The sequence below is a fragment of the Polistes dominula genome, unplaced genomic scaffold, assembly GCF_049000335.1.
Source record: "Polistes dominula isolate Pdom_NZ unplaced genomic scaffold, Pdom_raw_medaka contig_78, whole genome shotgun sequence".
Taxonomy (NCBI): Eukaryota; Metazoa; Arthropoda; class Insecta; order Hymenoptera; family Vespidae; genus Polistes; species Polistes dominula.
Window position 1 is genome coordinate 3072901 of NW_028301042.1, and position 24600 is coordinate 3097500.

The window sequence follows — 24600 nt, forward strand, 5'->3', positions numbered from 1 at the left end:
AGGGAAAAAGTATTTGTAATATTTTCACAATATGTTAAAGGAATTTGATTTATACTAGGAGTCCACCATATATTATGAATTTTTTGAAAAAAAAGAAATAAATTGATTGTTATAAAAATATTTCACTTTTTATTTATGAACACACAATTATTTTTTAAATAATAAAATAATAACGGGTGATTGTAGAAAATGTACATCAACAAATAAATATATTAACATTGTAATGTTACATAAGTCAACCACTGTTTGTATGTGTATGTGACTATGTTTTATATAATAACAATAATTAATCTAAATCACTTTATTAATCAATACTCCTCTATTCGTTATTTATATTCTTACTTTATTAGTTTTGTTTCTTGCGAGTATTTCATATTTTCCGTTTCACTTTCCGAATTGTCTTCAATTTCAATTACGTTATTTGTATTCATTACTTTAGTATCCAACTGAAATGATAAACAATTGATACACAAAATTTCACATATGAATTATCTTTAATTTTTTTTTTTTTTAAATATAAAAATAATACACAATTAGTTACCTTATTTGATATATTAATTATTGGATTCATATATTCGTGTTCACCAGGTGGTAAAGTTTCCATATAATTAAATGAATTTTGAATTTCATTTTTTTCATTGTAGCTAGGATTTAGAAAATGAATGCTGTAATGTAAAAACAATTTAATCTCGATTATTATCTTATAAAATAATTGATTACAATTTTATTAAATTAAAACAAACCTCATTTCATTTTTACTCCCACGATTTATTCTTGTATGTTGATAATAATAATAAATAGATAAAATGGCAGCAGTTGTGACTAAAGAAATAGTTATGCCAACTATCATTCCTTTATTTTGAGTATGTATACTATGTTTATTCAAAGCTTTCGATAAACCATATAATTTGGAATTTTTCTTACACGAAAAATCATTGTTCATTGTTTGTCCGTATTGACAAAAACAAGTGGAATCTTGTTCATCCAAAAGACACATGTAAGCGCATTTATGGTTTTGACATCTATTTGGTACTTAAAATAAGCAAATAAAATGATTAAATTAACCGATAAAGTTATTTTTGGGTTGATATTATAATTAATATTTTCATAGATGTATAATTTGTTTGTAGATTTATTCTAACAAAATAACATAACAATTTTATATATAATGAACAAAAAATGTAATAGAACAAAATATTAAGCATGTAACCAGAGTTACATGTTTAAAAACAAAATAACATTTATATTTCAACATTAAACAAATAACAACGTAAATAATATCTCAATTTTTACCTAATGGTTGACTATTCTCGTGAAAAATAATAAAATGTTTGGTAACTAATCGTGAAACAAGAATGGTCGTACAAATGGTATTCTTTGTTAATTTACATTTGTTAATATAACCCGTATTGGAATGTAACCAATAAATATAATCATCGTGAACGTGAACATCCAAAGGTTCTACCTGTAAATTATTTTTGATAATCATTTATGCGATACGAACCAAAAAAAAAAAATGAGTGAATACAAAAACCGAATTACCTCTGTTTCTAAAAATAATTTTCGATCGGTACCATTAAAATTGACCGATTCGATGATATTTAATTGCGTATCGCACCAATACAATCTCGATCTTCTATAATCTATTGTTAATTTTTGTACAGTACCAAGATTTTTAGTAACAATTGGTTCAACGTTAGTACCATTCATACTTGATCTGTATATTTTACTTGTTGATTGAGTTTGAAACTGCCAATCGGTTTGACTCCAGAATAACAATCTGTTTTGATTTTAAAATTTATCGATTAATTATAAATCAAATTATTTATTTGTATTATTTTATTGAATTATTGTTATAAGTTATTTCATATTACCCATTGGTTGGATCAACTTTGATCGATTCTATTGTACTATTTCCATTGATCTTTAAAACAATTGTACATTTTTCCTCTTCCAAATTGCATGCCTAAATGTAAATATTTTATTAAAGTTAAATTTTTTAAATGTACAATTATTTATTTCTAATGATAATTTGTTCAAATCACGTTTATATTTACCTTGATATTGTATGGATATAAGTCATTGAAAAAATAAATATTATTTGTTATCCAATCGGTTGCTATTACACTGGGTTTTCCAATATTATCGATTATTATTTTTTTTTTCGTCTTCATATTGATTTTTGTTATAATTCCAAGTATAACTAAAGATTATAGATCATTTATATATATAGTTAAAATTATTGATATATTATAGATGATAATAATGTTTGTAAATATTGAGTTGTCCGGAAAGTTCGTGCCGATTTTAACAGAAGATTGTAATGCAACGCATTTATATTATAATTATATATAATATTATTAATATATATATATTTATAATATTAAATATTTTTAATATTATATTTAATATTAAATTATTATAATTTATTATTCATTATTATAATTATTATTTAATTATAATTAATATTATAATTATATTAATTATTATTAATTAATATATATAATTATATTACATATATTATTATTATTATATTTTTAGGTCACCATTCAAGATGGAGAAAAATTGTGAAACAAAATGGCACTTATATATAATTTAATCCATATAAGTGCCATTTTGTTTCACAATTTTTCTTCACCTTGAATGGTAACTTAAAAATTTCGTTCTTTCAGAACTTTTCAGGTTTTTTTAGCAAAAGAACTTTATGCCATCTACCGAAAATCAGCACGAACTTTCCAAACAACTCAATATTTACAAACATTATTATTATCTATTATGATATTAAATAAAAAATAATTAATTTTTATATACCATTGCTCAAATAAACAGTATGTTCTCTTGCATTAAAATCGAGACCATAAATTTCAAAATGTGGATCATGATGGAGTACCTCGTGATCGTTGAAATTAAACGTAGTTTTGCTAACATCGTATCCAGCAACTACTATTATTTGCATTTGTGTGTCTAGAATTAATATGATATTATCGTTTTATTTATTTAGTATTATATGTAAGGGTTACTATATTTTCCTTTTGTCAAAATATAGATGCAGATTATTTTAACTAAACATTTTAATACGAGACACAACATAAATCTAAAGTAAAGTAAAATAAAATATCAATAATACAAAAAAAAGTGTTAATATTCTTACTTTTAAAAATATTAAATACCTATCCATTAAGTAGTAAATAAATCTTATCAATTATTGTTATATTTTAACATAATAATAATAATAATATTAGCAAAAGTATGGAAAGAGTAAAAATCCGGAAATTTCTGCATATTTACAAGAACTGACTTTACTAAAATTTAAGGTTTAAAAAAAACGAAATATAGTAACCCTAACTTAACGCTATATTTAATAAAAATATATATTAAGAAATGAATTTTGAATTGTTCTGCTCTTTTAGTATTTACCAGAATAAGCTTTGCAAGAAACTTGGTCGGTCTGTAAGATATATCCACTTTTGCAAGAACATTTGTATCCACCTCGAATATTATGACAAATTTGAGAACATACATTTAACTCGCATTCATTTATATCTTCGCAATTTACTTGATCAGAAGCTAATTTATATCCAGGATTGCAAGTACAAACTGGACCTAACGGTGTTTTATTACACTTCTGTTGACAGGGATTATTCAACGTACATGCTCGCACTGAAAATACAATTTATGTTTAGCACAATTTATTGGTGTGGATTATTTGAACGTATATATTTGTATACTTTTCATACAAAAAAATATGAACAACTTCATTGGAAAGTATTTAAAGCTTTTTAAAGGGTTCAAATAAAATTTTAGCTTACTGCATTGTTTTAATTCATCACTGCCATCCGAACAATCATTATTGTTATCGCAGACCTTGTAAAAGGGAATACATTTGCCATCGTTGCAACGATACTCTTTACAATCCTTTTCCGAATCTTTGATAAATTTTGTTAAACTTTTTTCATCGCAATACTTTTCATCCGAATTATCACCACAATCATTGACTTGATCGCATACCCACTCTTGCGTTATACAAATTTTATTTTCACAAGCGTATTCATTGGCTCGACAATTTGGACAATTATTTTCATCATCGTTGTATAAACAATCACGTTGACCGTCGCATCTATAAATAAATTACAAATAATAAATTATTTTATTATTATAAAAATCATATCCAATTATTTATTTATTGAGGAAATTTTTTATAAAAAGTATTAGGTTGTCGAGAAAGTAATTTCGGTAGTGTAGGTAAATTATTATAAAATTATATATATATATATATGTCTATATATATATATATATATATATTATTATTTAATAAAATAATATAAGTATTTTATATTATAAATTATTATATATTTTTATTTATATTATTATTTTACTATTTTATTAATTAAATTATTAATTAATAATTATTATATAATATTATAAAATAAATTATATTTATATATTTATTTAAATTTATATAAATAATATAAATATATTAAATATATATATCTTATATTAAATATAAGAAAACTGAAATTACTTTCTTGCCAAGCTAATAGAATATATTTTATAAAATATTAAATTGTTTTAGATTACATTTTACTTTTTGGAATACATATTCCAGTTTTCCGACATTTGAATTCAGTTTTAGTACAGATTTTTGGTTTCTGATGTTGTCGATAACTTCCATATACATCAATATCTTTGTAATCATAATCATGTCTATTTCCACTTCTAAACGTAGGATCTTCGAAGTCATATAAACATTGATCAGTCTCGTCAGAGAAATCACCGCAATCATTGATTTCGTTGCAAACTAATGATCGGTCTATGCAATTTCCATTTAAACATTTAAATAAATTATCCTTGCAATTATTTAAACAATTTTCTTCGTCTGACCCATCATTGCAATCGAACTAAAATATTTATATATATATATATATTGTTATTATTTTGAAAGAAATAGGATATGAAGACAGCGAATGGAAGGATTGCGTTCAGGGACGGGAAAAATGGTGGGATTTGGTATTTGCAGCAATGAACTTTCGAGTTCGTAATGCCAACTAATAATAATAATAATAATATAATAATAATATTGTTATTATATTATTATTTTCATTGTTTTCATGTAAGGAATAATTTTAAAAATAAAACTTACTTCACCATCGCAAACCCAACCGAAAGGAATACATGTACCCCTTGTACATCTAAATTCTGTGCTGGAACAAGTATGAGAAGCGCAATTTAATTCATCGGAATAATCGGAACATTCGTAAACTCCATTGCAAACTAGATTTTTTGATATGCAGGAACCTTCGTGACATTGAAACAAATCTAAAAAAATATTTCCTATATAATTAAATAATAATAATAATAATAGTAATAAACTTAACATTAGATATACCACCATTTTCAGTGTACCTATTTATACCACACTAGTCAAAATAACCGGTGTATAAAAAAATGCTTTTTGAAGCTTCCAGTCTTTATTTACTCTTAAAAAATAACAAAAAATGTTTAACAATAATAATTTTAATAGATAGATAGATTTATAGATATTTTTAAATAACAAAACGCTTAATTATTTACACAACTCAAATGTTACTACATGAAATAGAAATTTTGAATTAAAATGGCGTCACACAGTCAAAATGACTGGTCTGATATATCTAGTGTTAAATAAATTTTAAATAATTCAATGAAATTTGTTTCTTCGTTTATGATGTTTAGAAATGTTTGCTTTTTACCTGGTCCACAAATAATTGTAGTACAATTTTCCTCATCCGAACGATCCTTGCAATCGTAACGCGAATTACAACGGCTTGTAAGATTTACACATTCACCATTTCTACAAACAAATTGATTTTTATTACATAAATTGATAGAATAACAATTGTCCGGTTCATCTTCGCCAGTAGGACAATCAACTTTTCCGTCGCATCTGAAAATATTAGAAAAAAAATGATCACTCAAATATTTTTTAAATGTTTGTTGTAAACTTCTCTATGTTTAGTTTTTCTTTTTCTTTTTTACTTACATTTGCGTTGTTTTTATGCAGATGTTGTGTTCCGAACATTTAATTTCATCAAATGCGCAAGAATAATTGACAATGTCGTGACATGTTTTTTCATTAATATCCAATGCCATTCCTGGCGGACACGCGCACATCTATAATAATTAAAAAATATTATTTGATTAATATAAAAATGTCAAATAATAATATATAATATAATAATAATATATAATAAATATATAATATATTTAATAATTAATTATGTATATATAGTATATATAATTAATTATTATATATATTAAATATTATTTAATTAATTATTAAATTAATTAATAATAAATTATAATATATTAATATATATCAATTAATTATATATTAATGTATTAATTTAATATATTAATTAATAATAAATTAATATAATATTAATTATAACAATTAAATTAATAAATTATTTAATTAAAAAATTAAAAATTATATATATGTAAAGAAAGTGTACTTTCTTCCGTTTGAATTACGCGCGCTTTTATAAATAAGAAGGTAGTAGGAAAGGCGTAGGAAAGAAAGACAAAAGAAAAAAAAGACTTTACGTGCATAGACCAGATTGAATACTTAAATAGGACTGACAGATTTAACAGACCAAGAGTGTGAATGTCAAAAATGAGGAATAGACATAATTGTCGTTCAGATAATATTAGATTGTTCGTTTTTGTAAATGTTGTATATAGGAAAATAAAGTTAATTAGTAATAAATTCTTTTAAGAACAACACCCACGTGCTATTCTTGAACATTTTTTTGCAAACACTCCTATTTTGGTCTTTTATATATATATATATAAATATGTGGGATTTGTGAAAAAAATTGGACCGCTGGACTGATGGACCGGGTCCCAAACCACGGATCTTTCGCTTTCCGGGCGACTGCTCTTTTAACCAATTAAGCTATCCAGGGCCCACCGACCAATCTTTCTCACGAATGCCCAATAAGTTTGGCATGGAGGCGCTCGTCCCACATTTCACCCCCCCCCCCTTTAACAACATTCGACTTCGAATGTTATATGCCACCCAACATCATCTCCTCTTTTTTGTGGCGTCCTTCGCCACCAACTTCGCCAACTTCGTCTTTTGTTATCAACTTTCGTCTTTTCGTGTTCAACTTTCGTCTTTTGTCATCAACTTTCATCAACTTTCGTCTTTTTTTCTCGTGGCGTTGTAAGACTGTGGAACATGTTACGAAACAGACCCTCCATCCCGACTGAGCCCCCATGTGTGGGATTCGTGAAAAAAATTGGACCGCTGGACTGACTAAACCGGGGGACTCGAACTACGGATTTCGCCGCTTTCCGGGCGACTGTTCTTTTAACCAATTAAGCTATCCAGGGCCCACCGACCAACCTTTCTCACGAATGCCCAATAAGTTTGGCATGGAAGCACTCGTCCCATATATATATATAGAGAGAGAATTAATTATTAGGAATAAGAATTTTTAAAAATTGTTTAACACTTTGAGCGCCACTTCCGCCACCAGTGGCGGACACTAGACTTTCCATTAGGCTGCGTCAATCAAAAGAAAATTTTTGTCTGCACAAGGCCAAAAACAAATGAACTTCTTTGTTGTAAAAGGAAAATCAGCCACTAATCCATTTCGATAAAATTTTATCTAGCAAACCAAACGATAAAGAAAACAAAAGATAATTGGAATACCTATATGCAACTCATTCTAAATGTAAACAATCCTCTACTGCGATAAGAAACAATAGCCCTACAATACAAGTCGAGCGGCAAGCGTAGCCTGCGATAGTATAGGAGCTAGCAACGTTTTCGAGAGGGAATTTCAGTTCAGCTGAGTTTTTGGTATGTCGTCCTTCTTGCTCTTTCGGTTAGAGCCTGGGCTACTTGGCTGGCGGTAGTGATTGCGTTTAATAGTGCGCATCCTACCTGTACAGGTAATAATCCTAGATTTTAAAAAAATTTTAAGAAGCCTATTTTTCTATTTATTGACTTTAGATAGGTTTACCAAACATAAATTTTTTATTACCAGACACCTTTATCATTGCTAATTATCTGCCATACGCAATTTTGACTTTTTTTTTTAATAAAAAATTCAAAGTATTTTTTTATGTCTGTAATTTTAATATTATGTTATTTGAGTATACAAAAGCTTGAAATTAATTTGCCAAACGTTAATTCAGTTGTTAAACCTAGAATAAGAACGACAAACTTATGAAAAGTATTGCAGTATGATGCTAGTAGTCAGAGAGAGACAGTTCAGAGTGCAAGAGAGATAGACAGCGACGGTGGCGCAACTGGCGCCAACAAATAAAAAAATACATTGAATTTTTTATTAAAAAAAAAAAAAGTCAAAATTGCATATGGCAGATAATTAGCAATGATAAAAGTGTCTGGTAATAAAAAATTTATATTTGGTAAACCTATCTAAAATCAATAAATAGAAAATTAGGCTTCTTAAAATTTTTTTTAAATCTAGGATTTTAAACCTAGACCTGTACAGGTAGGATGCGCACTATTAAACGCAACCACTACCGCCAGCCAGGTAGCTCAGGCTCTAACCGAAAGAGCAAGAAAAACGACATATAAAAAAATCAGCTGATCTGAAATTATTGTTTTCCCGATGTTGCTAGCTCCAGTTCTACGAGGAATTCCTTAAAAATGAGCGTTGCTTAAATGAAACCTCCTTGAAAATGAGCGTGGCGCTCAAAGTGTTAAATAAATATACAATATTATATTTTTCATAAAACAATATTAAATTTTCATTATCATAAAAATGATTAAAGTATAAATGAAACTTACGAAAGAATTAGAATTTATTGGTAGACAAACGTGAGAACAACCACCATTTTCGTTATGACAACTTTGTTTGTTATTGTTATAATAAACTGTATGAGTAGCTACTATATGTATCGTATGATGTCTCGTCGATAATTCTAAAAAGAATATATTTTTTTGATCATTTTAAATATATATTGATTATTTTATACATAGGATGATTCTTTTAAAATAGACTGTTATTTATTTACTATGTAAAAATAGGGGAAAAAAATATTATAGAAGAAAAACAATCATACGGCATAATACGTTTCAATTTCTTATGACACTTATTTTTTTATACGATGAAAAATAATGTCATATAACAAATTAGGATGTATCATTTTTTGTTTTATTATATTTTTTTTATTTGATAAGGAACAGAGTAAACTATTTCAGTTTCAAGAATTATCCTAAATATAAATTATGTATTCGATACTAACCCAAAGGTATTTTTTTCAAAAATTGTAAACCTTTCGTTTTGTGACTCCAAAATAAATGATTAGATAATCGTTCGGTCCAAAAAATATTCTTTCCAAGTATCGCAAGACTCATTGGTTCCGATAAACCAGATCTGTGAATACTTCTATGTTTTCCTTTCAAAATAAAAATAATTCAAATTCATTTTTTTTGTTCTAATTGAATATATATCATTATTATTATTATTAATTTTTTCTTTCATTCACCTCCTTTAGAAATACTCTCAATTTTACCATAACCTTGATCAGCCCAAAACAATTTATTCGTTGTATTATCATAACACAAAGAAATTTTTTTACCAGCTAATCCTTCATCCACTAATGTTACGTGTGCACCCAATCCATTCATTTGTAATTGAAGTATACGGTATGTGTTGTTAAAATGAAACACTACATACATCGTTCTGAAATATACATTTTTTTCTTTCCAATTTGCAGAATTAAAATTTGAAATTTCAATTTATATAATAATTTAGCTTAATTTGTTAATACTTTCATGATGAGCGATAATTGGATAAAATATTTAGTTGAATATGGCACATATAATTTTCATAAAAATTTGTAAAACCGAATACTGCAAAATTCTGCTATTTTAGATACGCAAATAAAAAGAATATTATTATATTAATTTATTAAATTAATATATTAATATATTATTATATATTATATACAATATATTATTATATAAAAGAATATTATTATATTAATTAATTGCTTATTTTAATATTATATTTAAAAGAAAAAAAAAGATAACGTGAAAGATGTGTATTACCCTTCATCAGAATCTAAAGAAATATCTTGTGGTTCATCTTGATAGTAAAAGACAGTTTTTTCTTTTGTTCCAAAACTATGAACTTCGATAGTTTTTTGTTCCATATCAGACCAATATAAATTATTACCAACATAGTCAAAATCCATGCCACCAAATATTTCGTTTTTTACAGACATTATTTTTTCAAATAGATTCTTATTCATGTTGTAACGATAAACGATTTGCGTTATTTGATCATAGATAAGAATATCACCTAAATTAAATAATCAAATGTTCATTTCATTAATGTCGATAAATATAACTTTTATAATTTACCTTTTATATGATCATATGCCATAACGGTTACATAGTTTACTGTTTTAGTCATGCTCATTTTTGGTTTACCCAGTAATTCATGATAATAATCTATAAAAATATTTTCACTTGCTAAGACGAGATGTTCTTTCTTTTTAATGACTGAAAAAAAAGAGTAAAAAATATTAATTCAAAAAGAGAAAAAAAATCAATCATTTTTAATAATGTACCTCTACAAGAATGATTATCAGCAGCAAGACGTGAATCCAATGAACAAGCACAAGTATAATTATTGTTTGAATTTAATAAACAAATTTGCGAGCAAGGATTATCTTTACACGGATTTAAAATCTGAATAAAACAAAATTAAAATTATCATACTATTTCTATAAAAATGAACAAAGAAGTAAAGAAATAAATTTTATATACTTTTGGTTTGAGAACGGAATGATAAATATGAATCCCATAAGTTATACTATCAGAACGAATTAAAGTTTCCCGATTTTTTCCAGTGAATTTATTACAAGCCATTACGCTCTTTGAATTCCTGTCACTCCAATATAACATGTTTTCATATATTGCTACAGAAAATGGATTTTCGATCATATCAACCAATATTGTCTGAAATATCACAAATACAAATATATTATAAATTACATTCATTATGAATAGATAATATAATAATTAATGTAGATTCATTTAAAATGTTAAATGCCATGCCGGTCCTTAGAATTTCCGTTCAGGTAACATCAGTCACTAATTACCAATATTTTTTAAATGTCTTTGTATGGCTGACAGATCATTGTGGATTAAATACATGGTGTGTCTAAAAAGTTCGGTGAATGGTCTCATATTTTACAAACCGCGTTAACAAGGATGAGGTGCCCGCGCATACCCATTGAAGGACATGTCAACAAACGTTTCCTATCGTGCAAAGCACTGTAGTGAAGCGGTGGTAAACGCTGCGACCCAACTAACAGGATCAGTGTGAGAACTCGTGTCATTGCAACATGGAGCGCAAAATGGAGCAAAATGCTCAACTTTCTCGCTAGACGCAAGGTCATTGTGCTTTCACACCCTCCTTATTCTCCAGATTTGGCGCCGGCATACTTCTTTCTGTTTCCCGCCTTAATTAGCCCTGAAAGGCTTACGCTTCGCAACAGTTTTGGAATTCGTGAGCTTGATCGCAGTGCTTCGAACGATTCCACAAGAAGCGTTTGCTAACAGTTTCCAACAGCTGTACAACCGATGTCAGAAGTGCATTGTAGTTAATGGTGATTACTTTGAAGGCCAATAAAGGTATTTTGTTTGTAACTCTTGTTTTCTTTATTTCCTGAGACCATTCACCGAACTTTTTAGATACACTATGTAGAAATACTTAACGGTTAACATGTTAATTGAATCATTTTTATGCGATTGATTTAATTAAATAAAATACTAACTCTCCTATCTCTACCATCCAAACGTATCGATTCAATTTTATGCAGTTTTGAATCAATCCAATATAATCTACCATTTGGATCATCGATTGCCAAACCACCTGGCCATTCAATATTATCTTTGACAAATTTAACATGATTTTGTCCATCCATCGATGCCATTGCTATATGCGGATTGAAATCATAATTGGACCAATACATAAGACTGAAAAATTACAATATTAACAGATTGTCTATAATATATATATATGAAAAATATTATTAAAAAGCTTTGTTTAATTTCAAAAATATTACCCTAATTTAGGTGAAAGAACTATGGATCTTGGTTTATCAATATTTTTGTGTATTAATGCTGTACAATATGCTCCATCTTTATTGCATACAGCGATGTGTTGATATGAACTGTCAGTGAAATATATATTTCCAGTTATCCAATCGGCTGCTACATCTTCTGGTACACCCACTCCTAAATTTGAATCAAATCGATATATATATACAACTTTACAACTATGCTACACTTATTTTGAATATTGTAAATATTTGATTTGTACATTTATTTAGTATACAGTAAGACCCCGTTTAACGCTGTTTCAGTATTACACGGTAGTATTGGGGTTCCCCTAAATTGCACACTGAATTGATACTTGTTGAATATGTGTGCAAATGAAACAGAGCTTAACATAAGCATAAGCATAGCCTCGTTTAACGCTGGAACTTATTGGAACGTATCTCCCGCGTTAAGCGAGGTCTTACTGTATTTTATTAATAAAAACGTATTTTTTGTTGAATTACCTGCGGTAACGATTACCGTTTTATTATATCCAAGCTGATCGCTTCTAAATATAGCTGATTCACCATGATAAATATCGGTCCAATAAATATACTCAGAATCAATAGCAACTCCGACAGCTTGTTTCAAATTTGTATGTATCATATAATAGAATTTTGACTCTAAATTATATCCACGAATCTCTGTCTTTGAGGCCAAGACCATTAGTGCTTCGAAATCTATAAAAATAAAAGAAACATTTTAATTAAATGAAAATAATTTCAGGTTTTGATATGGATCATATGTAATGATGAAAGTTATTTGCAATATCATGAACATATATCAAGTGAGAAATTAAATGTTGAGAAAGAACGATACAATTTTAATCATATCGATGCATTAGATAATAATATGATTTTGTTAATTTAGTATGATATATTTTTACATGTTGAATGCCAAGTACCGGCTTACAATTACAAAACTAATAATTATTATGTTTCGATAAACTTTCCATTTAAAATTGCAATATATATATATATATATATATATATGTTATCGTTACAGTGTTTTATTCAGTTAATTATAACATCCATTACCGTTACTACACCATTTTGTATCCTCTTTTATTAAGAAAGAAATTTTTAAAAATTTTAAATTAATTTTTCACAACCACTTGGATTTGAATTGAAATAAAAACTTTGAATTTTTCAATAAATTCTTTTTCTGAATTAAATTCATTTTTATAAACTGATAACTGTGATACGTTTCAATGTGATATATTCAAAGTTGACTAATTTCAAGTTTAGTATAATTATAATACAATTACTTTTATATTAAGGAATACACGTGTATTCAATGTAGATCTTATTATACATAAAATGAAATATTATTTACTAAATAATTAATTTAGTAAATATAATTAATTTATAAAACTATTAACTCTGTGATACGTTTCAATGTAATATGTTCAAAGTTGACTAATTTCAAGTTTAGTATAATTATAATACAATTATTTTTATATTAAGAAATACACGTGTATTCAATTTAGATTACTATACAGATTATATTAGATTATTATACACAAAATGATATAGTATTTACTAAATAATTAATTTCTAAATTTTATTAATATATATAGGCTGATAAAAAAAGGAATCCAATATCTTAAGAGCATATAGTAATTATTAAATAGAATAATTTATGATTTATTTCCATAATTATCCACAAATGTTAGAAATTTTATTCAAATGGAAGAAAGACAAATCAAATATCTAGGATTTGTATTATGTTTATATCTATGATGTATTCTTTGTTGATATTAAAATAATTTATACTTTTATTTTCATAATAAACTTAACTTGACAACCTTAAACTAATATATTTCTAAACAAATTCCTTTACGTAGATTTAAAACGTTATCAAAAGATTCGTTTATAATATAAATAATAAAAGTTAATTTACATTGAAAGGATTGATTTTAGGACCAGTGTTAATTAGAGTTACATTTTTTACTTCTTTTTGATACTACAAGCCCTTTAAATATTGTTGAACCTATTTTTTAACATCCTATATACATAAAATAAAATCAAATTATATTAAAATTGAAACGTTAGGTAGTTAACGCAGAGATTTTTGTAAAAACACGATCAAAAATGGCAAATGATAATGCGGAAACACTTGTTTATAAAAACCAATCATTAAATTTACCTTTGGCTTTGCAACTTCTTTTATCTTCCTGTAATTCGTAGCCCAGATCGCAAGAACAAGTGTAAGATCCGGCATTATTCATACAATGTTGAGAACAACTTCCAAATAATTCACATTCGTTTATATCTAAAACAATCATATCGATGAATTTATTAATTTTCTTTTATCATATAAAAAATAGTGTATTATTATTATTATTATTATTATTATTAATAAATTTACCTTCGCAGATAGTATTATTTACTAACTTGTAACCTGTCCAACAAGAACAAAAAGGACCATGTGGCGTTGCTCTACAATTTTGTTCACATTCATGAGTTTTCGAACAAAACTCTTTATCTACAAATAATAAATAATTGTTCAATAGCTAATTAATTAAATAAAATCAATCAATAAACGAATTATTGTATGTTAAGAAAGAAATTAAAAGAAAACAAAAGGAAGAATCGTTCGACATAACTTGAATAATTTATTAAAAACAAATATAAATAATCTTTAACTTAAATGTTGAAAATTGAGAGAGATAGAGAGAGATAGAGAGAGAGATAGAGAGAGAGAGAGAGAAAGAGAGAAAAGAAAAATATGTATCTTTTAAATAAATTTTCTATAAAATGTGTTTATATATAAATATGATCAATACAATAAATAATTATTTATATAGTCAAACAGAGATAGAAATGAATGTATAAACAATAAACATATAAAATTAAAATTAAGATTAAAATAAGCTTAAGTTTCAAATTTACAGATAAGCTCGTTCATTTTGTTAAACTTCTTTTATCATATTAGACTTACATATATCGCACGAATCATTGTCTTCATCTGAATTATCACCGCAATCATCTTTTTGATTGCACGTTAGAGTCAATGATATGCATCGTTGATTTTTACAAAGAAAATGATCTATCTCGTTGTTGCAATTTTCCGGTTGTATAGTACCATCGCCTGTGGAAAAATACAAAATTAATTAAATAAATAAATAAATACATTTTATTTACAAAGTGTTGAAACATGGAAATTCGTTAATTCGTGAAATAACTATACTAGATCAATTAAAATATGAAATAATAGAAAATTATATATTTTAACCCAGGAAACATTATATATATATATTTAATTATTTATTATGTGTAATATAATAATTACTTATTATAATATTATTTATTTTTATATATTAATATATAATTATAATATATATATATATATATATATATATATATATATATATTAATATATATTTATTTTATTATATATTTTATATTTTATATTATATTTTATATTATATTATATAATATTTAAATATCCTTTATTAATATATTATATATATTATATATATTTATTTTATTATAATATATTATTTTATATATATTTTTTATTATAAATTTATATTAAATTATATAATATATAATTATTAATTATATATATTATTAAACATAATTTATAATTATAATAATTTAATATATTATTTTAAATAATATTATGTTTAATAATAATTAAAATATATTAATAAATATAATTTCAATATTATAATTTAACTCTCCCTCTACTCGCCTCTTGTTAATTGATATATTGTTAATTATTTCACAAGATAACAAATTAAAGTGTATAATAAAATTCTTTATAAATATATAGAGTTATTTCATGAATTATCAAATTATTTCACTAATTAACAATATTATACATTTTAAAGGTAAAGTATGCACAAATACGTTTAAACTAAATATAAATAAATAAATAAATAAAATTACTAACCGCAATTAATCTCATCGCTATTGTCTGGACAATCTTTCATCCCGTCGCAAACCCATTCTTTTCTTACACAATAGCCGTTGTTGCATAGAAAATTCTTACATTGTTTCTGAGAGAAAGTTAAGATAAAAACAAACGAAGAGAAAGAAAAAATAATAGAAATACATGGTTACATTAAAATAAATAAAATTTGAAAATTGTCTTTTAAGATATAAATGATAATTATTAGAATTATTTATCGTAATCATAATTTTTGCCCACTTCTTTGTAACATCCGAAGTACTCGTCGCTTTTGTCGTCGCAATCAGGCCACAAGTCGCAAAATTTTTCGATTGATATGCAGGTGTTGTCTTTACAGGTGTACTCGTTCTCGGTACAATTTACCGGCACTGGTTTAAACTGCGCGCCAACAACAACACGTCAAAAGAAATAAATAATATTTTAATATATCTTTCTTTTTTTTTTATCAATAAATGCATACGAATAATTGTAAAAATAATAATAATAATAGTCTTGAAATAATTACTTGGAAATTTTCACAATTTTTCTCGTCCGATTGATCACTGCAATCGTATGCACCGTCACATTTGAATGTGTACGATATGCATTCTCCGCTTTCGCATTTGAACCAGTGTGGTTTCACGCATCGAAGTTCTAAACACAAAATTCAAAAATTAAATTTCCACATCATAATTAAATATTGTATTAAATAATAATAATTATTCGTAATTATATGCATATTAATTAACACACTATCGTCGGAAACGTCGTGAGCTTGACTCACGCGCGTAGCGGGCGAAAATGAGCGAAATATGAAAGCAGTGCACTTTTTAGAAAACATGTTATATTTTCACATCTAATAGTAGGATTTCAATGAAATTTGAAAAGTAGGTATCAAATAGTATTTCAAAGATGTGGAAAACTTAAAGTTAATGCTATCAAAATCAATCAACTGAATTTATGCTACTTTGTAAGCACAAAACTTGCAATGCCAAAATAACATATTTCATAAAATTATTAGTTTTTCTTAAAAATTAATAAATTTAGGACTAAAAACTGGTCAGACTTTACAAAAAAAAAAAAAAAAAAACAACCAAAAACATCATTCCTGCTCAAAAATTAGTGACAATGAAAAAAAAAACAAGCATTAGTAAGTGTTTAACTGAAACTTAGCTTACGTTTTGTATAAAACGTATTAATACGCGATCCGCCGACCAGCGCCAGTCTGTGGAACGGGTAAAAATACCCGACACGCTGATAGTGTGTTAACACAATTGAGCATTTTTTGTATTTCTTCTCTTTTAAAATATTTTTGTAAATCTTACCTCTTGAAATAACTTGTGAAATAAAAATGCAACATAGTATTGTACGAAAAAAATGTAACATTATCTGTAAAAAAAAATAAAAAGCCCATATATATATATATATATATATATATATATATATATAAAATATTATTTAAATATGTTACATTACGCATGATTACATATAATAATGAAATAAAAATATTTGAGGAAAAACAAAAAAGAAAAAAGAAAAGTAGCTTAGATTTGAAGAGAATTTCTTCTAAACAATGACCTTCAAACACGTTGTAAGTTAGAAAAATGGAAACAATACTATTGTTATGAGATAAATATAGATATTATAGAGAAAGAAAGAGTTTATGTAAGTAAATATAATATATATATCTGAAGGTTAAATAGAAATAAAATGAATATTTATGAAATATTCTATTCAATGAGAAATTATATTAAAAGAAAAAAATATATATATTGTATATATAAATTTTCAAAAAGGTTGGAATCAAACTTATATTATGTATTACTGATCAAAGTTCATAGAAATTTATGTTCGAAAATGTTTTGTTGAACATATATAAATATTCATCAGATTTACGGACAAAATTCGTGTTATAATTCTATTTTATAAAATCGTATGCATATTATAATTTTCACGCAATGATTCAGTAAACTTTACAGGGGTCACCTAACTTAATACTCATTTGGACTTTTATTTATTGATAAAAGTCACGTAAAACATTTGCTTCATAACAATACGACAGAAATAGAAAATAAACTTTAAGAATATAATTAAAATGTATTTAATATTATTTCCAATACAGTTGAAATACTTAAAAGAATTCGACAAATGCTAATTTGACGAACGGAAGTTTGCATTTTTGCAGAATAAGGATTTTTTCGAATATTTCTTATATAACTACCACAATAAATAATAAATATTTTTAGAATCAAATATTTTTGTGCATAATAAATTTATATGAACTTTCTTTTTCATCTATTTGACCTAAGTAGTATAAGTTTGGTCCTAATTTTTTTGAACACCCTATATATATATACATTAATAATAATAAAATAATAAAAAAAATAAAAAAAAATAATAATTATTATACTTAATAAAATATAATAATTATTATATTATTAACATAATATATACATATACATGTATATATATATATACAATAAATATAAAAAATATAAAATATAAAAAATATAAAATATAAAATAATATATATACATAATTATTTTATATTATATAAAATAAATTAGAAATAATTATAAAAAGTTTGATTATTATTGATATATATACTATATCATATATACAATATTATCATTATAAATTTATTAATAATAAATTACTTTTTTTTTCAAATTAAAAAATAAATAAATAAATAAATAACAAAACATTAACAGTGAAATTTAGAAAATAATAAAAAAAACATCATTCAGAATAATCGATCATCGCAAAAATGAAACATGTTGAATACTCACATTAATAAAATCAAAATATATATATATACATATATATGTGTATATGTATATGTGCAATATGTATATAAAGATGTATAATTGGAATCAGTGAGTAGAATTCAAAACGATAGAAGCGTACAATCTGTAAGCACGTCCGGCCGGTACTGTGATGGTCTCATCAATTTAAATTATATCCATCCTGTCTTTGTGTTGAATAACCGTTATCAAAGGTTATTAAAGGTCGACATTGATGATGTATCAGCAAATATACAATTATATTGAATTTCTTGGATATTCAATTTATCTATAAGAAGAATCAATTTGTAAATAGAAATTCAAGTTGATCTACGTTTGAAATTAAATACAAAATATCCAAGTTTCTAAATACATACACATGCATACACACACTATTTGAATATTTTACATTCAAATGAAATCATATATATAAAAATATGTAGAAGAAAAATGATTAATAATATTTAATATAAATACTCTACATATTTTTACATATAAAAAGTATCTAATCATATGTTGTGTACATGTATAGGGGTAAAGGGATGAAAAACAATAATGTAAAACCGCCATCCGCCATATTGAATTTAATTAAAAGAAAAGAAAAGAAAAAAAATCTAAAATTTAAAAATTATTTGGTAAGACTTTTTTCTTAATACGCTACTGACTTAGAAAAAAGAAAGAAAGAAAGAATAAAACAAAAGACTACGTTAAAATGACGAAATTGTATTGGCCATATTGTGCATGTAACTCTCGTTATGGTAAACGTTTATCATCTATGTTATTTGTACTTTGTTAACAAGTGTAATAATATCAGAATAATATGCCAAAATGTTTGTTAAGATCTATGGCAAGATATCAGAAGACTCAAGATTCTTGCGAAGGTATTTTTCATATATATATATATATATTTTTTTTCAATTTTTCTTTTCTATATTTTTTTTGTTTGCCAACTATACATTTGTATACTGTGTTTTTAGGTTCAACGTGTTACCCATAGTAATATAAATTAGTGAATATTTGTGTGTATATCTTGTGTTCAATATATTTATTACGTAGTTTTCTTTTTTTGTATATTAATTAATAATAACGATTGGTTAATGAAATATTTTTCTCAGAGGATATAGATTTAAAATGGATTCCACCATCTGTGGATTTAAAACGACAAAAACGTACTCAAGAAGTTAATAACAATTTTACCAACAATGTTTGGATGTGTTCCGGACTTCCTATAGTAACACGATATACATTTAAAAAGAATAATGATTCATTATGGAAATTAAAACCTTTGGATGACTCAAATTCCCATGAAAATTTATTCTTCAAAAATGAAACGTTATCAGTTGGCTACAATTTCTACGATATTAATTCTAACGAAGGTTACATATTGTTAAATCATTATTTTCATATTAAATAATAAATTTCTTTTGTATATTTGTGTATCAGGTACTTCGTTGAATCAAACTGAAGAAATTCAAACTGTACAATCTAACATTGACGAATCAAATTTTACGGCGTATCAACGGGGGAACGAGGAAAAGATCATTTGTCGAGATGTTAAATTTAACGAAAGTACAAAAGAGCGGGAAATTCAAACGATACCGCAAACCTTATTTCTAACCAATATCGCTACTCCTAGTACAAGTACTAGTACTACTTCTACTACTACTACTACAACTACGACCAAAAAATTAACGAAGGAAGATAAAATGTTACCTGATATCGATAACCATTCAAATTGGAAAAAAAATAAAACGATGCATTATTGTCCATATTGTCAAAAATGTTTTGACAGGCCGTGGGTTTTGAAAGGACATTTGAGACTTCATACTGGAGAACGGCCTTTCGAGTGTCCAGTTTGTCACAAATCTTTTGCCGATCGGTAATCATTTTTAATTAATTGATATCTCAATTATTTCTTCAATTTTATTCCTTTTTTTATGTTTACTTTTCAGATCAAATTTACGAGCTCATCAAAGAACAAGAAATCATCATCAATGGCAATGGCGCTGCGGTGTATGCTTTAAAGCATTTTCACAAAGACGATATTTAGAACGCCATTGTCCTGAAGCTTGTAGAAAATATCGTATAACTCAGAGAAGAGAACAATTTAATTAAAGATTCATTAATGAGATATCTTTTAATATTTTTCGTCGTAAAAAAAAGGTTATGTACTAATACAAGTTATAGTTTTGTCATTTGGTTTTTGCTTTTTAACTTTTCTTTTTCATTTATTTCAATAATAAGTTGATTTTAAATTTTATTCGAATGAATGTTTAAAGAAAAATAAAAAAAAAATGTTATATTCTATTTACCGAATTTGTTCGTGTAAAGTTGGCTAAATATTCTTGGTACATTTTTAAGTGTAATGATATGCGCATGCGCTTTCGCAAGAACTGTTTATTTAAGAAAGAATAGTTATTATATATATCGTGAAAAATAGTAATTATTTTTTAAATAAAATTAAATTCTAACGAAGCAAGCCTTTTTGTTACAAATTAGTTAATTACTTAAAATAAGAAAATAAGTGTCTGAAGAGAAAGGTATATTCTTAATGCTACTAATCAACCAATCAGAAACGAATATAAATCAAAACAGTTGAACTGAAAAGATATCAAAAATTCTTATGTGGAAAATATAATATTTTTATTGGAAAGATTAATTCATTAATAAATGAAAAATAAAATAAATAAATTAAAGAATAACGAATAATTAATTCTTTAACTAATTAAGAAGATATTGTATATAAATATATATTATGTTTGCTAATAATCGACCAATCAGAGTCGAGCATCGATCGATCATTGTAAACTTGAAAAGACTCCGTTAAGATGGGGAAGTTGCAATGTAGCGCCATCTGTATCGGATAGTTTAATATATATGCACCATAGGGAAAGCCTTCGAGAATTTCGTTTCTGAGTAAAATTTCTTTTCTCGTGGTGTATCTCGTATAAGATTTAAGCCAAGTATTAATCGTCAGCATTTGACGCAGTGCGTTAGTTGTAAATTAGAAATCGCCAGGAGTATCGAGTAGTTAATGGGAAAAAAATTTACTTACAAAACGCGAAAGTAAACTTTATCCAAGATTAGAAATCGCGTAAAATTCGAAGAAATAAATAAATTAAACACGGCTATATTTCAACGTACTGCTAAGAGACCATAAAAACTTGACATTGGAACGGCCATTTTGGCGTGTTGTTTCCTAATCGAGTGCTGCGCACAGCATCGATATCCATCCATTTCGAGGTAAGAGATACGTTAACTATAATTATTTAGATCATAACGATGTTTTCTTTATACAATTTTCATTCTTGTCGTTCTTCTTTCAATCACATTTCATAAGAATGATTAACAGTAACGTATGTTTTTAGGAATTTTCTAGTTTCTATCTATCATATCTCTATCTCTCTTTCTCTTTACAAACGAAAGGTATATCGTTTCTTCCCATCGTTTTTTCATTAGTTTATCCCCACCATTAAACTCTTCCAGTCTTTTGTCCCTACAGAGAAATTTCTTTCCTAGTAAAAAAAAAGTATACCCACGCGTCCTGTTTCTTTTTTTCTTTCTTTTTTCACTTCGTCGATAATAATCGTAGAAACGCCTTTTTTCTTCTTCTTCTCTTAATCTAATTCCTTGAATAATTACAAAAATCTTGATCCATTTGAATTTTCATTTAAATTTGTTCGTTATGATGTAAATTTGTATCCACGTTTCGTTTTGTGTACGTGGTACTTTCGAAAATTTCGCTCGTTAAAGTTGGCGGCTTAATCAAGTTTTATATATATATATATGTATGTGTGTATGTTTGTGTAAAGTACGTTAAATTAGTAACCTAGGTATATTGGTGTGGTAGTAATTGTATGTGTATGTATGTTTAATTCGGACCTAGAAAGAAAGGTCTTTTTTTTTTACGTTAACCGAATTTCAAACAGATACTTTTTTTCCCTATATCTTATCTAATGTTTTATTTATTATATAATTATTTATTATATATTTTAATATATGAAATTTTCCATTTATATAAATATATGCTTTTAGGTTACTTTTAACGTTATAGAAAATTTTAATTACAGTATTTCGATATATATGTATATATACATATATATTTGTATTCAATTTGAATTTAACGACTTTGCTTGTACATAACTTAATACGTTAATAATGTGATTCGAATATATAAAAACCACAATATTGAAAGTAAATATAGATTAAGACTTTCTACGGGGGTTTGGAGTCAATATTAGTCAGAGGTCTTCTTTGTTTATCTTTTTTTTCTCTTTCTTTCTTTCTTCCTTTCTTTCTTTTACATTATATTTCTCTCTCTGTTATTATAAATTCTATATAATCCATAAGAAAGATTTATTATATTATTCTTATGTTATAATATGCTTTGAATAGAAACTTTATCGACTCTGATACTTTATTTAATATTTTTGTCGATATAAATTGTTATAAGAATTTTAATTAAACATATATATATATATTTTAATTTTATTTCTCGTTTTATTTTTTTTTAGGAAGTAATTACATTACGTTGCTTCCAAGATGATGACCGAAACACATATGAACTCAAACCACATGCTCAATTCTGCTCTCAATACGAAAACAGAGATAGAAAAGATGGACGATGTAGGTTGGAAAGCCAAACTAAAAATTCCACCAAAGGATAAACGTATAAAGACTAGTGTAAGTTATTACATTTATATTATTGTATTTATTATTTATTTCAAATTTCTTTTTTTATTTTATTCTTTTTTGTAATAAAAATAAATATATTTATATATATTGTAGGATGTCACTGACACACGTGGTAACGAGTTTGAAGAATTTTGCCTGAAACGAGAGTTGCTAATGGGTATCTTTGAAAAGGGTTGGGAAAAACCATCTCCAATTCAAGAAGCCAGTATCCCCATTGCTTTGTCTGGTAAAGACATCTTGGCTCGAGCTAAAAATGGTACTGGCAAAACTGGAGCATATTCTATTCCAGTACTAGAACAGGTATGTTTTTTATTTCTAATAATCTTTACAATTTATAATTCTTTTTTTGAAACTTTACACGTGGAACTTTGTGACAAAATTGAGGTTATATATTTTTTTTTTAATTCTTATGTTTAAGCTAGTGGACACAAGTTTCACGTGTTGCTATAATTAAAGAGGTTATAATACAAAATTCATTTGAATTTTTAATTGTAATTTAATGAAATTTTATTCTGGTTAGGTCGACCCACGAAAAGATGTAATTCAAGCTTTAGTAATTGTACCTACCAGAGAGTTAGCCCTTCAAACATCACAAATATGTATTGAACTTGCAAAACATATGGATATTAAAGTAATGGTAACTACAGGTGGTACCAATTTACGTGACGATATTATGAGGATTTATCAGAAAGGTTTATAATATTTTTATTTAATATATACATATAATGTATTTTTGTATAAAATATTAACAAACAGATAATTTATATATAATTAATTTTTGTAAATTCATATAGTACAAGTAATAATAGCAACACCAGGAAGAATTCTTGACCTTATGGACAAAAACGTTGCGAACATGGATCACTGCAAAATATTAGTTTTGGATGAAGCAGATAAGCTTTTGTCGCAAGATTTTAAGGGAATGTTGGATCATGTCATTTCTAAGTAAGTTTTGTAGAATATAATTAATATATGAAAAGAAAGAAAAAAGATTAAAACTATTCGTTAATTAAAAACTAATTAATTTTGTTTCATTTTAGATTGCCACACGAACGTCAGATTTTGCTATATTCAGCTACCTTTCCATTAACTGTA

The 24600-nt window shown here is 25.9% G+C and overlaps 3 protein-coding genes across 4 annotated transcripts in view; 2 read left to right on the forward strand and 1 right to left on the reverse strand.

Annotated features, from left to right (window-relative positions):
- Positions 1-106: 106 nt before the first annotated feature.
- On the reverse strand, positions 107-18956 carry yl (Putative vitellogenin receptor yl). Its single transcript, XM_089174899.1, has 32 exons — positions 18817-18956; positions 17353-17416; positions 16554-16681; positions 16289-16426; positions 16031-16136; positions 15074-15223; positions 14501-14617; positions 14279-14404; positions 12595-12810; positions 12097-12268; positions 11806-12007; positions 10793-10984; positions 10594-10714; positions 10385-10525; positions 10070-10322; positions 9505-9701; positions 9262-9414; positions 8804-8937; positions 6020-6150; positions 5730-5923; positions 5141-5316; positions 4579-4898; positions 3810-4117; positions 3418-3660; positions 2812-2964; positions 2058-2203; positions 1875-1966; positions 1543-1780; positions 1294-1465; positions 744-1032; positions 542-665; positions 107-446 (listed from the first exon to the last, which is right to left on the reverse strand). Exons 2-32 carry the CDS (start codon positions 17411-17413, stop codon positions 339-341), a joined length of 5301 nt encoding a protein of 1766 aa, XP_089031025.1. The 5' UTR covers positions 17414-17416; positions 18817-18956; the 3' UTR covers positions 107-338.
- Positions 18957-18989: 33 nt separating this feature from the next.
- LOC107071881 (uncharacterized) lies at positions 18990-21340 on the forward strand. Of its 2 annotated transcripts, XM_089174900.1 has the most exons (5): positions 18990-19118; positions 19343-19691; positions 19926-20186; positions 20254-20689; positions 20763-21340. In XM_089174900.1, exons 2-5 carry the CDS (start codon positions 19631-19633, stop codon positions 20923-20925), a joined length of 921 nt encoding a protein of 306 aa, XP_089031026.1. In that variant the 5' UTR covers positions 18990-19118; positions 19343-19630; the 3' UTR covers positions 20926-21340. The 2 variants fall into 2 exon arrangements, with proteins under 2 accessions (XP_089031026.1, XP_015186774.1); XM_015331288.2 differs by lacking the exon at positions 18990-19118 and having other exon boundaries at positions 19191-19691.
- Positions 21341-21715: 375 nt separating this feature from the next.
- The window catches only part of me31B (ATP-dependent RNA helicase me31b), a 12828-nt gene continuing 9943 nt past the window's right edge, over positions 21716-24600 (forward strand). The window contains exons 1-6 of the mRNA XM_015331282.2: positions 21716-22053; positions 23325-23493; positions 23599-23805; positions 24026-24197; positions 24300-24450; positions 24546-24600. The exon at positions 24546-24600 is cut by the window's right edge and continues 141 nt beyond it. Coding sequence (XP_015186768.1) covers positions 23353-23493; positions 23599-23805; positions 24026-24197; positions 24300-24450; positions 24546-24600 — 726 coding nt within the window. The 5' untranslated portion in view covers positions 21716-22053; positions 23325-23352. The remainder of the gene's footprint in view (positions 22054-23324; positions 23494-23598; positions 23806-24025; positions 24198-24299; positions 24451-24545) is intronic.

Coding starts and splice junctions, on each gene's coding strand:
- yl (XM_089174899.1), bottom strand. CDS start 17,413: ATGTTACATTTTTTTCGTACAATACTATGTTGCATTTTTATTTCACAA. Junction 8,938..9,261: donor TTTGAAAAAAATACCTTTGG/GTTAGTATCGAA, acceptor TATTCTTTTTAG/AATTATCGACGAGACATCAT. Junction 4,899..5,140: donor GTTGGGTTTGCGATGGTGAA/GTAAGTTTTATT, acceptor TAAATATTTTAG/TTCGATTGCAATGATGGGTC.
- LOC107071881 (XM_089174900.1), top strand. CDS start 19,631: ATGCCAAAATGTTTGTTAAGATCTATGGCAAGATATCAGAAGACTCAA. Junction 20,187..20,253: donor CGATATTAATTCTAACGAAG/GTTACATATTGT, acceptor TTTGTGTATCAG/GTACTTCGTTGAATCAAACT. Junction 20,690..20,762: donor CACAAATCTTTTGCCGATCG/GTAATCATTTTT, acceptor TTTACTTTTCAG/ATCAAATTTACGAGCTCATC.